Genomic DNA, 12,540 nt, shown 5'->3' on the forward strand with positions numbered 1-12,540 from the left:
GCGCGTGCATCCGTGCCGCGAGGCAAAGCGTGTCGAGGACATCATCACCGCTCAACAATATTCTGTTGCCCTTAATACACATATACGTGTAACCATTGACGCGTGTACTACAGCTTTCTTGCATCGACGATGCAAGCGGCGATAATGAAGCTATTGAACGCGAGCGCAACCCTTCTCGCTCTTTCTTTTTATTTTTCTGTCTCTTTCTTTTTCTCTGGACAGTGCATACTATAAAAGATTGATGCTAACTCTCTCTTATCGCGTTATCAGGATTATGATACTCGAGCGGTCGTTCTCCTTTTTTTTTTTTTTCACCGACTATCGATCTTGCGTCCGCTCATTATCTTTGCTTATTAGAAACAGTTCATCGTCCGCGACGCTCCGTCAATTGATCTAATCTCGTAACGCGGTTACGAGGTGAATCCGATACGAAAGGAGCGAGTGGCGATAAATAATCGTGCATTTATAATTAAAGCGAACGGTATACCTTAGTGCATCGAAATAATCGTTCCGTGTATGTATTTTTCCTACAAAATCGTGAATTTTAAATGAATATGACATATGTAAGTAATACATTAAACAAATATTAATATTAAAATAATAAACTTACACGTAGAAAAGTCAAATATTATTTCAAATAAAGCACATTATTAGTTCCTATTAAATTTTATGGAAAAGAAAAACATTAGCAGACCGTACATCACATTTCACAGATGATCCTATAATTCATAAATACAACAAATAAAAACATTCTATATTAATCAACATCGTTGGTCTATATTGACCAATAGAAACTGAGATGTATTAAAGAAACATTCGTTTCAATAAGAACTGAGACTTACCAAAAAATATCTTTAATAGAAGAAAAAAAAAAAATACCAAAAAACAATCTCAAAACCGTCAATATCAAACACCTTGAATAGGTCTCGAAATGATCACCTCGTTGCCGTCCTTAATAAAGCATTACTTGTGAAGTACTTTTACTTCTGGGAATGGATTGGGAAGGGTAGAGTTCCTAGAAAAATGACAGAAAAATGAGTTGCAATTAGCGCGATTACCAGTAAATGCGCAAAAAAAAAAAAAAAAAGAATGCACTTGAGAAGTGCAAAAAAGAAATGTATTCATTCGCGATTGCTCATCGACGAATGCAAAAAGTGCAAAAAAATTTATTAATGTTAATCGCGTTTAGAAAATCACGTAATGTTATTACTGAGCCTTCAAAAGACTTAAGATTTATATTTGTTTATATGATGCGCACCAAGCTGTCAGTTATCTTGTTGAGACAATATCATGCGCTTTTATGATTCATGAAAAATGAGCTGAAAATTACAAGTGAGAATCTTAGTTTTGTTTTAGAACATGTAAAACTGATAAAAAAATTTATTCGCTGTTTTTTCTTTCATACGACTTAATATAAGTTAAGACAATCATGTTGTAGAAGATAATAAATTTAATACAATTTAAACATCTTTCTCTCTCTCTCTCTCTCTCTCTCTCTCTCTCTCTCTCTCTCTCTCTCAAACATCACACAGATAGATTTGTAGAATTTGGACGTTTCCTGGATTAGTTGAATAGATTTAAGCTAAAAGTTGTAATTTTTTCTGTAATTAAAAGTTACAGAAAAAGATGATAGATGACATACGCAAAGAACATTTCTCCTTTAATACATATATTTAAAGATGTTCGTGTTGAATACAAATTAATATTAGGCAAGTGAGGAATTAATATTAGACTCGGTAATTTAATGTGGAATTTGCAATTAATTTTGTCACTATATATATAGTGTGATGGTATTAGCAATATGTTAATTTATATTCGGTATGCAGAAATAAAATTACGTTGCACTATGTATATCCATACTGGCAGCAACTAAAGCAACTAAAACTTGTTCGTATAAGAAAATTCTCAAATCCGTCATCTGGATTAAACGCGATAATTTAATAACTATTTGCTGTTACTTGTTACAGAAATACAAAACTTTCAGAAGTCTGCTAAAGCTAGTAAAATACTATTTTTTTTCATTATCACATGTGTTGTGATAGTCTGTCTAGAAGAAACGGGATATACGATATACTGACCCCAACATATCTAAAAGTTACGTTTATGTATATATAATAATTATCACACACTTGTGGCGTATTTGACCGAATGAATTTTGATTATTGTGGATGATTAATGTCATTGGATTAAACGCGATCATAAATTACTAAAGGAATGATAAAGTCCGAACCGTGTTTAACCAAAGTTTCATAATCTAGAAATTGCATTGAGGAACAAATACAAAATTGTTTTTCTCGGTAAGTTTTTTAATAAACTAATATAAAAAAAAAAAAAAGCTCAAACATGAGTTTATGGCGAAACAATCGTATCGATTCAAATTCATTTAAGTCAAAAACGCCAATGGAAAATGTTAAATTTTTATACAGATTACGCGATCGTGTTCGTGATATAAAGGGATTTGATTTGCTTGATAATTGAGTGGCATCATTAACTTCATTATTTTGTAATCAGTACGCATCATTAACTTAATATTGTATTATAAATTAATTAATAAATTTGTAAAAATGATTTCCCCAAATAAATTGTAAATGAGAAAAATGGGTTGAAGAACTTTGATGAGAACACTTAGAACGCGTAACGTGTACGTATATCCTCTAGTTTCTTCGACACTTCGGACGGCGTTCTCTCGAGATCGCCGGAAATACTTTTCTGCTTAGCAGGCTCGATCGAATTGAACTGCTCGCAGAGATCGCCGTCGATGACATTTTTTACAGGATAATAATATGATCGGAAAGACAGATGATCTCTGCCGCAAAGAGGCGGATGTTCGGATCGCATATGCATCTCCAGATGTTGAAAAAAGTCGTGATCCTCGTGACTGGTGAACGGTACGAGCACGCCTACCGTTCCGCTAAGAGTCGTATAGACCAAACTCTCAGAACCACCTGGTATAAGAGTTGCTTTTTGCAGCGACATCACCGTCTCTCCGACATGAAAACACGCTACCGTATCTGCTTTTTGGCTAGCACCGTTTAGCAAACCTCGATCCCATAAAGCCTTGTTCCCAGTAGGATCCTCGTCCACGTCGTCATTAATGCCGGTCGCCAGTCGTATCTATCGCGAAAGAATACAAATCGATATAACAAGCCCCACCATATCACGTTGAAATACGTACAAGCATAATTGAAAAAAAAGTTACGATATTACGAAAACGGAGCTTGTAAAATTTAATTGTAGAAAAAAGTCCTTACCACAGCTATGTTTCCAAATTTATCGGCAGTGGCAACGGTATCATAGTCTAACACGCATGTGGTTGTAATCCATCTGGGATGAGTGTCATCTGCGAAAACTATCAACTGATTCTCCTGACGCTTGTATCTCACAGCATATACGGACTCTTGAACGTCGCTGACGTAAATCCGCTGACCAATGGCATTGATCGAGACCACGGCGTTGGGTATGTGCTTGTTCTCGCACTTTCGCAGTAACTTCTTCTTACCCATGTCGTACAATCGCAACATCCTACCTACGCCGACCAATACTCGACCCTGATACGGACAAATGGCCAGCGGTACCTCATCCAACGGGGATTTGTGCAGCAGCTCGATACTGGTGCAGTCCGCATTTACTCTGGAACGCGGAGCAATCACTTTTCATTAACTTATCCGGCCCAAATACCGCGTTCGTTAAATAATATTTCAACATCAGCACTGCAGGACTTGTCATCAAGAAATACAGACAGCACAATTCTCATCCTTTGATTGTATACATTTAATTTATCACCAGAGATCCAAGAGTTTCTCTTCAGTAATAATTGATTTAAGGAAATATTAAGAATCCAGAAAGAAATCTTACTTGTATGTGTAAAGGGAACCGCCATTGCTAACCCTGGGATTCAGTTGAAATTCCTTTGCGACCCCGACAATAAGAAATAGTTGGTCTCCTTGATTCGCAAACTTCACGAGACAGAGACTACGACAAAAAAGTATTCGTTAACAATTCGTATCTTTTCAACAATCGTGTTCTTTCTCTCCCAACTTACCATAACGCAGCAAGATTTTGCTCAAAGCGATGCACTTCGTATGTTTGCCCAGTGGTCGGCGCCATTATTCGCAACATGGAGGCCCACAAGCCCGGGCCCGCCCGTGGGGCGCCAAAAACCGCCTCGTTCGGCTCTTCCGACAAGAATGCCTCCGCCAATTCCCGAGCGACGGCGGCCTCATCCGCGCCGGCTGCCTCTTGCATTTCTTCCGCCATCTGTAATCTTCTTTGCTGTTTTGTTTCTTCGGTGTAAGCATTGTGTTCCGTCTCGATTACCACCAGATGTGCGGAGTCATTGTGAATTGCGAACTTTCTCGGGGTGTATTCCAGCGGGAAGCTGACTTGATTGAACACGGCGCCGAGTTTTTCAAGCGCCAAAATTCTCAGCGTATTCGTCGATATGGCAACGATACCCTCCGGACACTGTTCGGAGCTGAAGCCCGACGCAAACTCTAGACTTTCGTAAGATAAGGGCGTGAGGTGGAAACGATTCTGGTGGTAGTAGCTCAGCCACGATCGGCTGCTCATCGCCAGCACCGCCTGATTACCCTGCATTCGTATTCTGAAGAGCTTCACGGGACGAGAGCCCAGATAGCGAGTTCTCGTGTCTGCGAGATCGCCGGAAATCGGATCTAGCACCATTCTGAGCAATACGCCGTTTTGCAGACCTAGGATTAATAGCGCAATCGCGTCAAATGTGGAGTATGTGATTTATGTGATTATAAATTTATATCAAATTATATTGCAAATTAAAATTTATCTATTACAATTGTCCGGCTCGTGAAACCAGAAAAGTTCGAGATTCGAAACGTTCCAACGATGTGAGCCCGATTGTTTTAGCACTCTTTGACGACCGGCACGCGGTCAATCATTCCAGATGCCGGAGATACCAAGTGCATCGAAAGCACAATTTCTGTGGCTACCATTTCGCGCCACGAAATTGTGAATTTCGCGCAGATTACACAAACAAGTGATTTTTGCAGCATCTTATACAAATAAAAATAGACATTTGTATCAGAAATAGTTTACCTATATTCAGATACAAGCTGGATTGTTGCGGTGCTGAATCCTCAGAGTTATCGGTGTCCTTGGCGCCCATTTCTACGATACACAGACTTTCGGCGGCTGCTGGTAGCGCTTGCATACTTCTCGGCGCTAGACAGTCCGACGGATCCAACGATATTATCCTCACTGTGTTGTCCTGCAAGCCAACGGCCAAGAACCACGAGCGTTGCTCGCCCACAGCTACATTTCCGAGAGCCATACACATCACTTCCGATGGCATCTTCTTTCTCTCCGTGTACTCATTCAGTTGCCCAGTCTGGAAATACATGTGAATTAATTAACATCACTGATAGAGAATTACGCGATGTCTTGTTCACTCTTCATCAATTGCTAAGAAACGGACTTAGCAAGATTGGCTGTGCAAGATGAAACAAGTGATATGTTCTTCGCATCTTTTACGTCTCTGAGAATAAAGATCAGACGTCTCAGAGAGAACAAATAATGCGATTACTTGTGACTGCAGAGACATCGGGAAACCGTAAGAATTATTGCCGATACATACAGGATCCATTTCGAAGTAGACGAGTTCTCCTCCTGTGAGGGCGATCACAACTTGACGTTGATTGACTGCGCACTTGACGATGGTTTTTTTGCCAGGCGCTTTCCACTCGTTGACTCGCTTATCCGCTCGAATGTGACGTATACCATCGGGATAAACCTGAAAACAAATCAAAATGATTAGCGTTATAATTAATCCTGTCAAATTACCGTTTACATTAAAAAAAATTAAGATATGATTCAGGCCCGTAAAATCAGGAAAGTTCGGACAAAATCCGAAACGTTCCAACGATGTATGAGCCCTTTGCTTTAACACTTTTCAACACGACCGGCACGTGGTCAACCAGACGCTGAAGATACCGAAGTGCCTCGAAAGCAATTCTGTGGCTACCATTTCGTATTTTACAACCCGTTTCGTATCCCACGAAATTTATGAATTTTGCGCAGATCATATAGATAAGTAATTTATCTCGTGCCATACATAAATTTTGATTTCTTTCTCAAAAAGTGTATTATTCTTGTCGAATATAATAATTTATGAAAGAATATAAAATCTTGATCTGCGTTTCAGAAAGCGAATAAAATTTTGTAAAACTTTCGCGTTACCTTGTTGCTCTCAAATGGAATACAAATGTGCCACATGGAGCCACAGAACACGATACAATATAACTTCGATGTATACCTGCACCAACGCATCCTCGCCCAAAGCGGAGCAACTCAAGGTCGGTGTTGTACCGAGAAAACCCGAGTCCGTCACTTCCTCGACAGTCTCGCCGATACTGAGTACGAGTGTGGCATTCACGAAGGACACTATGATGTATGCATCATATTCCTCTGCAATCAAAAAAAGCTGATCCTCAGTATATAGAGAAATTCGTGAACGTCGTATGAATCGAATGTATTTGAATTTGCACACACACAGAAAAATATTTAGGCGCTCTCGATCTTTCGAAACTGCGCACGCTCTTGTGTCACGGGCACGGAAAGAGCTATTTTTTCTTTCATTTTTGTCGAACGAATCGACTGACTCTTATTCGTGCCAATTTTGCGCCAAAATTCTTACCTTTCGGTCATTCAGAGTTCTGTGGGTCAACCAATAGCGTGCTGGCATCCTGAAAGAGAGAACTGGTGTTTGATAAGAGTGTATCAAGCCACCAGGTTCATTAATATCGTTTTATAAAACCGACGCAGTTTCTTTCTTTAAGCAAACTACAATTGTTTTTTGCAAATTATATAACACTTTGACAGCTACATATTTCACGCAACAATGTTTGTCTGCCGCCAGAACCTCTCAAAGAATCAAATTCTCTTTACTTAGAAACTATAAAAATTATCATTATACAAATTTCATATTACTATCAGTATACTTATTGAATTTCATTAAACAATTGCGCTGGTCGGTGATGTAAGAGAGTATACAAGTAGAATTACGCATTGACAGCAGCCGCCAAAGTGTTAAATACTAATATTCTTACCCGAAAGCTTTGCTCAAATGTATTACTTTTGATCCATTTTTTTAAGAGAATAAGAAAAATAACAAGGAACAAAATAATAATTAAATCTGCGATACTCCAACGCTGACGATATAAAAAAGTTTATAAAAAAATTGTCTCGCAGTGACATTTGCAAAATTTTCAAAAAAAAAGAAGATAGATGGGACAAATGTGGAAAAAAAAAAATTTTTAAACAAAAATAAACGGCATAGCTAAAAATTTATCGACTATTAAATAAATAATTCTAGTAGAAACATGCAAGCAGTTGATATATACAAATATTTTTCGACTAACCATCAACTCTTCTTTTCACAGTCCATACAGCGTTCGGATTACCGGGCAGTTCGCTCACGGCCATCTCGGAAACTTCGAGACCGTGGCGTAACACCCGTAGGGTGGATCGCGGTCCTCGACCGCAAGCAATATATAATTGCGGCGTGTCTTCGTTTGCCAAATCTGCTACCTATAATCAGAAATTTTCATAAATCTATTTCCTTGTAGACGCAATGTAAAAGAAAGTGAAAACGTAAACAAAATTTATCGGATACAATTTAAGATGTTCAATAAAAATCTGATCCTTGTTCAAAGACACGAAAATTCTTAATTAGAGCATATATATCTGTATCTCCAAGAATTCACTTCAGTTTGTCAAATTGACAAACTAAAGGCGACAAAGAGAATTTTCTTATTGCACCTAAAACCCACAGAAAAAGGATGCTCGTTGACATTCTTTTCCTACTTGATAGTGCTTTCTATTTGATAAACGCATGGAAAAATCTATCTTGTAGAATAGATGCATCACCTGGCAAGCCATTATGGGTGACAGGCTGTCCATTTCGTCAACCAATACAAGATTTCTGAGCGGTCGCGGTGCAAAGAAGAAAGTGTCGCCTTCCTCCAGCGGCATCGCTGAGCTGAACTCGGGTTCGTCATCGTCATCGCCAAGATGAGCTATTTGATACAGGTAACTGAAAAATGTAATTCCATTATTTGCATCTCGCATCCTTGTTTAAGTACGCACAGTTTACAGTCTATGTACTAACTGGTTGCCGAATTCCGAGGCGACAAACAGGAACCCCGTTTTCAGGACGCACATACTCGCCGCTACAGGTACCGTGTCAAAGTACTTTAATTTGATCTCGGTAACCATGTCCTCATCAGTCTCCAAAGTGATCTTGAAAATATCGCCTTGTTCAGTTTGCGCCAAGAAGAAGAACATGCTCTTCGTTTTGTGTGTGGCTGAGCACACAAATATCATTCCTCTCTCGGGATCATCCAAGTCATTACGGCGACGCGGGATTGGACAACGGATGTCATGCTGATCACCGAGATTCTTGTATGTGAGATAGTTCTCGGAGCAGATGAGAACGCCACTTGGACCATCGTTGCCACCGGGAACAGACACGAGAAAGTTGGCGTGTTCTTCCAGTGGTTCACTGTATTTTCGCACCACGTGATTTAAGCCGAGATCAAGCTCATATAACGTCAGGGTTTGCTGTGTTTTCACCGCCGCATCGCCTGTAGGATCGCTGTCGGCCTCCTAAATTAATATTTTTTAGGGAACATTAAATGCAGATATTTTTTGAATGCAATATTACAAATATAATTTCCAGAGCACTATCATAAGTGGATGTAATCAATGCTAATCAGATGAAACACGGAATACATTTAATATAATCATGTAACACTCAATAAAAATAACATATGCTTAAAACTATTAGAATAATAAATAAAATTTACCTCGTAATCAATTTCCAAACATGCAAACATAGGATTCTCAAAACCAACATCGACACCAACTGTGTGATATACTAGCGTGTTACTCTTGTGTGCCTCCAACGGAGAAGAAATTGTCAGACGAGCCTCGGCATCTCTATTCAGGATATATACGAGCTTTTGTTTCTCTATAGCACCTAAAATAAAAATTGAAGTAATACTATAAATTAGACAAATGCAATTTTTATTCACAATTTACACAAAAAAAAAATAATTTTTATGAACAAGTACCATCATAATATAAAATGTAATCAATGTTAATCAGTTGAAACACGGAGAATAATCATATGGTACTTGATAAACCATATTTGTCTAAAACTATTAAAATAACAAATAATACTAAAATATACATATGTAATACCTATCATAACAGCTCTTCCTTTTGGATCGATAGCAAGATATTGACCAGGAACAATACGTCTACATCCACTCTTGCCAAAAGTTTCCTGATGTACTTTTTCAAAGATATTCTTAGCAGAGATATATTCCAAAATCACAATACGACCGGAATCCGATCCGACTACAATATAATCTTTTGTTCCACCAGTGAGTCTAAACGCCATGAGTGATCTCACAATGCCAAAAACTTCAACAGTCAACAAAGTGTGAACCTTTCCTGTATTTGGATCTGGTCGTAATAACTCCAATGATTTGCCACGAGACACAAGAATCTCTTGCATTTTACTGCCAGAGAAATTGCCGTGTACCGCGTGCGTGATGCCCGTAGCACGTTGGAGCGTCAAATTGTACAAATACATTTTGGCTTTTTTTTCTTTCCTCTATCGTTGATTCCTCGATTGATTGATGAGTTAATCGTAATTTATATTCTCGAAAAGAGCTCGCGAGCGTCCATGCTGCAATATAATTCCGGGTGATAACTCGCTGTGTCGTTCGTCGAACTGTTTTTAATCCAGCCGAAACATTGTTAAACGTAAAAATAACAATAGGTACGAAAATAGACGAAAGCCAGGAATATTCTTTTACCTCGATTAGATGTTCAGCGTAACGATTCTCGATGATGCTTCACGATTTTATCGTTGCGGCCGAAAAGCCGTGTGCATCCACCGCCACGAGCGTTGCGAGAGAAAAGATTCGTTAGCGTTGCTAGTGGTTGCTAGTGATATACCGGAAACGATGCAGCCATGTCCGTCCTTATGGCGCATTCACATGATGCATTTGACCTGTGACATCATTTTCTAGGGACTTAATCTGACGTTTTTATTCCTAGAAAACAAAATTTCCTTATTGGATATATTGGTAGTTTTCCACCAAGAGACACAAGCGACACAAAAGTATTATTCTCTCTGTTGCTCATTGAATATCGAACAAAGACAGAGTGATACTTGTGTCGATTTGTGTCAGCTTGTGTCCTTTGCTGAAAAACATACATTGTACATTAATTGTAACAAATACGTCGTTTTCGTTAATACCTTATTATCAAAAAATTGTATTGTAAATAATTATAACCAATTTATTTATTTCTAATTAATAACTATAAAACTAGTTACGTATATGTACAAGTTTTATATAAAAAGATTTACAATTACATTATATTCTGCTCGAAATCAATAAAATTAAAATTAATTGGTGTACAAACATTAAAATTGTAATTCATTATTTAAAATATTAAAACTTAAAACAATTTAAAACGATATAATCAAGCTTGATTTTCGATTTAATAAGAAAAATACTTTATTGTATCGCGAATTATTTTTTCTTTATCAAGAACTATACAAATTATTTTTACTTTCTATAACAGCGAAAGCAAACTCATCAAAATTCTATGATTTTTTATTTCTATTTTAGTCTTTATAGTTTTGATTGCTTATCTAGATTTGATTTCACTTCCTTAGGAACATTATGATCCTTAATCTGAAGTGATTTTGTACGAGGAATCTTGTTCATGTAGACCTCTGGTATTAAAGATGAGAGTGCCAGGTGAGTAATAAAGCCAGTGAATCCCCATACACGGTGTTTTCCACCCAAGTAAGACGGTAAGTTAAAGTTGGAGAAGCGAGTAAAACGGAACAGCTCAGGATCGCACAATTTCTGTAAACTGACCACAAATGCCTCTTCCACTTCATCGGGATTGATCTCCAGCTCCTCTGGCACTATCTCACCAATGTAACCTAACACTGGCATCACATTGACATCCCCCTTGTTTATGAGAGTCCCTGTAGTCCAAACATCAATTTTTTCTTTTGGGATTTTTAACTCCTCCCAGGTTTCTCGCAAAGCGGTTTCCTGCAGATCAGCGTCACTTTTGTCACTCATACCACCTGGGAAGGATGCCTGAAGGAAATATTCTTCAAGAAACTAAGTCCTGTCTATTACTTTAAGTAGATTTGATAGATAATCAGTTTTTCCATGCAAATGATACTTGTGTATAATTTATATACATTTAAAAAATATATATTTATATATAAATATATATTTATGTATATATTTTTTAGATTTACTAAAATTGATAGATGATAAAAATAAATTACAAACCTCTCCTCCATTATTTGTGAGTTTCATGGATCGTAATGTGTACAGAAATCCAAGTTCTCCTTTATACAAACACAACGGAACCAAAACAGCAGCTTCCGGGACGTTTTTGTTTATTAGTGGTATCTGATAGGATTTGAATTTTTCGATACATTTTTTACGATTATTTTCCGAGAGTACTGTCTTCGGACTCAGAGCGGAATTGACCATGTCGATTCGATGCTCGGATGCTTTGGACTTGAAAAAAAATACAGAAAAGTATATTTAAGATATCGTACATTTTGTAAAATATGTTTCGTATATATTATAGTCAAAACCAGAGAGATACTCGAATTATTTTCTTTGTTAGTTTTAACAATAGATTTTTCGAAAAAACAGAAAAAATCGAAATTAAATTCGTTAAAAAATTTTTCATTAAAAAAAATTTTAATTATAAAACATTATATTAATCTTCTATAAAGCATATTAAAAAAAAATTGAAAATATTGTGTATTTAACTTAGTCAAATGTAAATTAGTTCGATGAATGATATCCTGTTTCGTTTTTCGCGCTATTAATAGGGACTTTAATTGTACTTTGATTGAATAGTAATTTAGATTTTCATATATGGCAGTACTTTTTAGCGCATGCTCCGATAAAACATCCTATCTCGTATTGAAGCAATTCATAATGATTTAACCTAAAATTTATTCGCAAAACAGCAATAATGGAACACTTACGAATGTACGTAGCAAAGGACGCACCGACATCACGGATAATTTCATCAATTTGCTAATTACCAATAAATTACTAAATTAAAACTATTGAACACGATGGCCAGAAAGATTAAACAAGGACGTGACACAGCAAACGATGACAGTAGAGAGTAGACTGAGAATGAGCAATGACTTACACATATCTAGTTATGACGTTTTTTACAACATGTATCTAATTTAAATATAAAACATGTTTTAAATTAAAATATCTTACAAAAGAAAAAAAATTGTAAAATTCTATGTCACTTAGCATTTGTAATATACGTACATAATTGTCTAATTAGTTTAATTAATTTTCGATCAAATCATTCTTGAATTCACAAAAATATTTTTATGTAATGTAATTGATATATCTTTTCTTTAAATTTTTTATATGCATAAAAATATATAAAATATATTTTTAAAAATTATATATATATATA

General features: G+C 36.8%; 2 protein-coding genes across 4 annotated transcripts; both read right to left on the minus strand.

The window, feature by feature from the left end:
* Window positions 1-1,362: 1,362 nt before the first annotated feature.
* On the minus strand, window positions 1,363-10,019 carry Sf3b3 (splicing factor 3b subunit 3). Of its 2 annotated transcripts, none has more exons than XM_012369720.2 (13): window positions 9,858-10,019; window positions 9,235-9,727; window positions 8,838-9,010; window positions 8,141-8,637; window positions 7,900-8,065; window positions 7,392-7,560; window positions 6,287-6,438; window positions 5,609-5,764; window positions 5,071-5,362; window positions 4,043-4,709; window positions 3,856-3,972; window positions 3,252-3,630; window positions 1,363-3,114 (listed from the first exon to the last, which is right to left on the minus strand). In XM_012369720.2, the coding sequence occupies exons 2-13, from the start codon at window positions 9,629-9,631 to the stop codon at window positions 2,626-2,628; spliced, it is 3,654 nt and encodes a 1,217-aa protein (XP_012225143.1). In that variant the 5' UTR covers window positions 9,632-9,727; window positions 9,858-10,019; the 3' UTR covers window positions 1,363-2,625. The 2 variants fall into 2 exon arrangements, with proteins under 2 accessions (XP_012225143.1, XP_012225144.1); XM_012369721.2 differs by having other exon boundaries at window positions 9,235-9,772; window positions 9,858-10,005.
* A 511-nt stretch (window positions 10,020-10,530) lies between these two features.
* On the minus strand, window positions 10,531-12,270 carry LOC105673736 (mitochondrial coenzyme A diphosphatase NUDT8). 2 transcript variants are annotated; one of them, XM_012369574.2, is made up of 3 exons: window positions 12,083-12,270; window positions 11,367-11,600; window positions 10,531-11,117 (listed from the first exon to the last, which is right to left on the minus strand). In XM_012369574.2, exons 1-3 carry the CDS (start codon window positions 12,125-12,127, stop codon window positions 10,683-10,685), a joined length of 714 nt encoding a protein of 237 aa, XP_012224997.1. In that variant the 5' UTR covers window positions 12,128-12,270; the 3' UTR covers window positions 10,531-10,682. The 2 variants fall into 2 exon arrangements, with proteins under 2 accessions (XP_012224997.1, XP_012224996.1); XM_012369573.2 differs by having other exon boundaries at window positions 10,531-11,165; window positions 12,083-12,269.
* Window positions 12,271-12,540: the final 270 nt, after the last annotated feature.

This window comes from Linepithema humile, chromosome 8, assembly GCF_040581485.1.
Source record: "Linepithema humile isolate Giens D197 chromosome 8, Lhum_UNIL_v1.0, whole genome shotgun sequence".
NCBI classification, from domain to species: Eukaryota; Metazoa; Arthropoda; class Insecta; order Hymenoptera; family Formicidae; genus Linepithema; species Linepithema humile.

Coding starts and splice junctions, on each gene's coding strand:
- LOC105673736 (XM_012369573.2), bottom strand. CDS start 12,127: ATGAAATTATCCGTGATGTCGGTGCGTCCTTTGCTACGTACATTC. Junction 11,601..12,082: donor GTCCTTTGCTACGTACATTC/GTAAGTGTTCCA, acceptor TTTTTTTTCAAG/TCCAAAGCATCCGAGCATCG. Junction 11,166..11,366: donor TCACAAATAATGGAGGAGAG/GTTTGTAATTTA, acceptor TATTTCCTTCAG/GCATCCTTCCCAGGTGGTAT.
- Sf3b3 (XM_012369720.2), bottom strand. CDS start 9,631: ATGTATTTGTACAATTTGACGCTCCAACGTGCTACGGGCATCACGCAC. Junction 4,710..5,070: donor CAGCTTGTATCTGAATATAG/GTAAACTATTTC, acceptor TATTAATCCTAG/GTCTGCAAAACGGCGTATTG. Junction 3,631..3,855: donor GGTTCCCTTTACACATACAA/GTAAGATTTCTT, acceptor TCCGCGTTCCAG/AGTAAATGCGGACTGCACCA.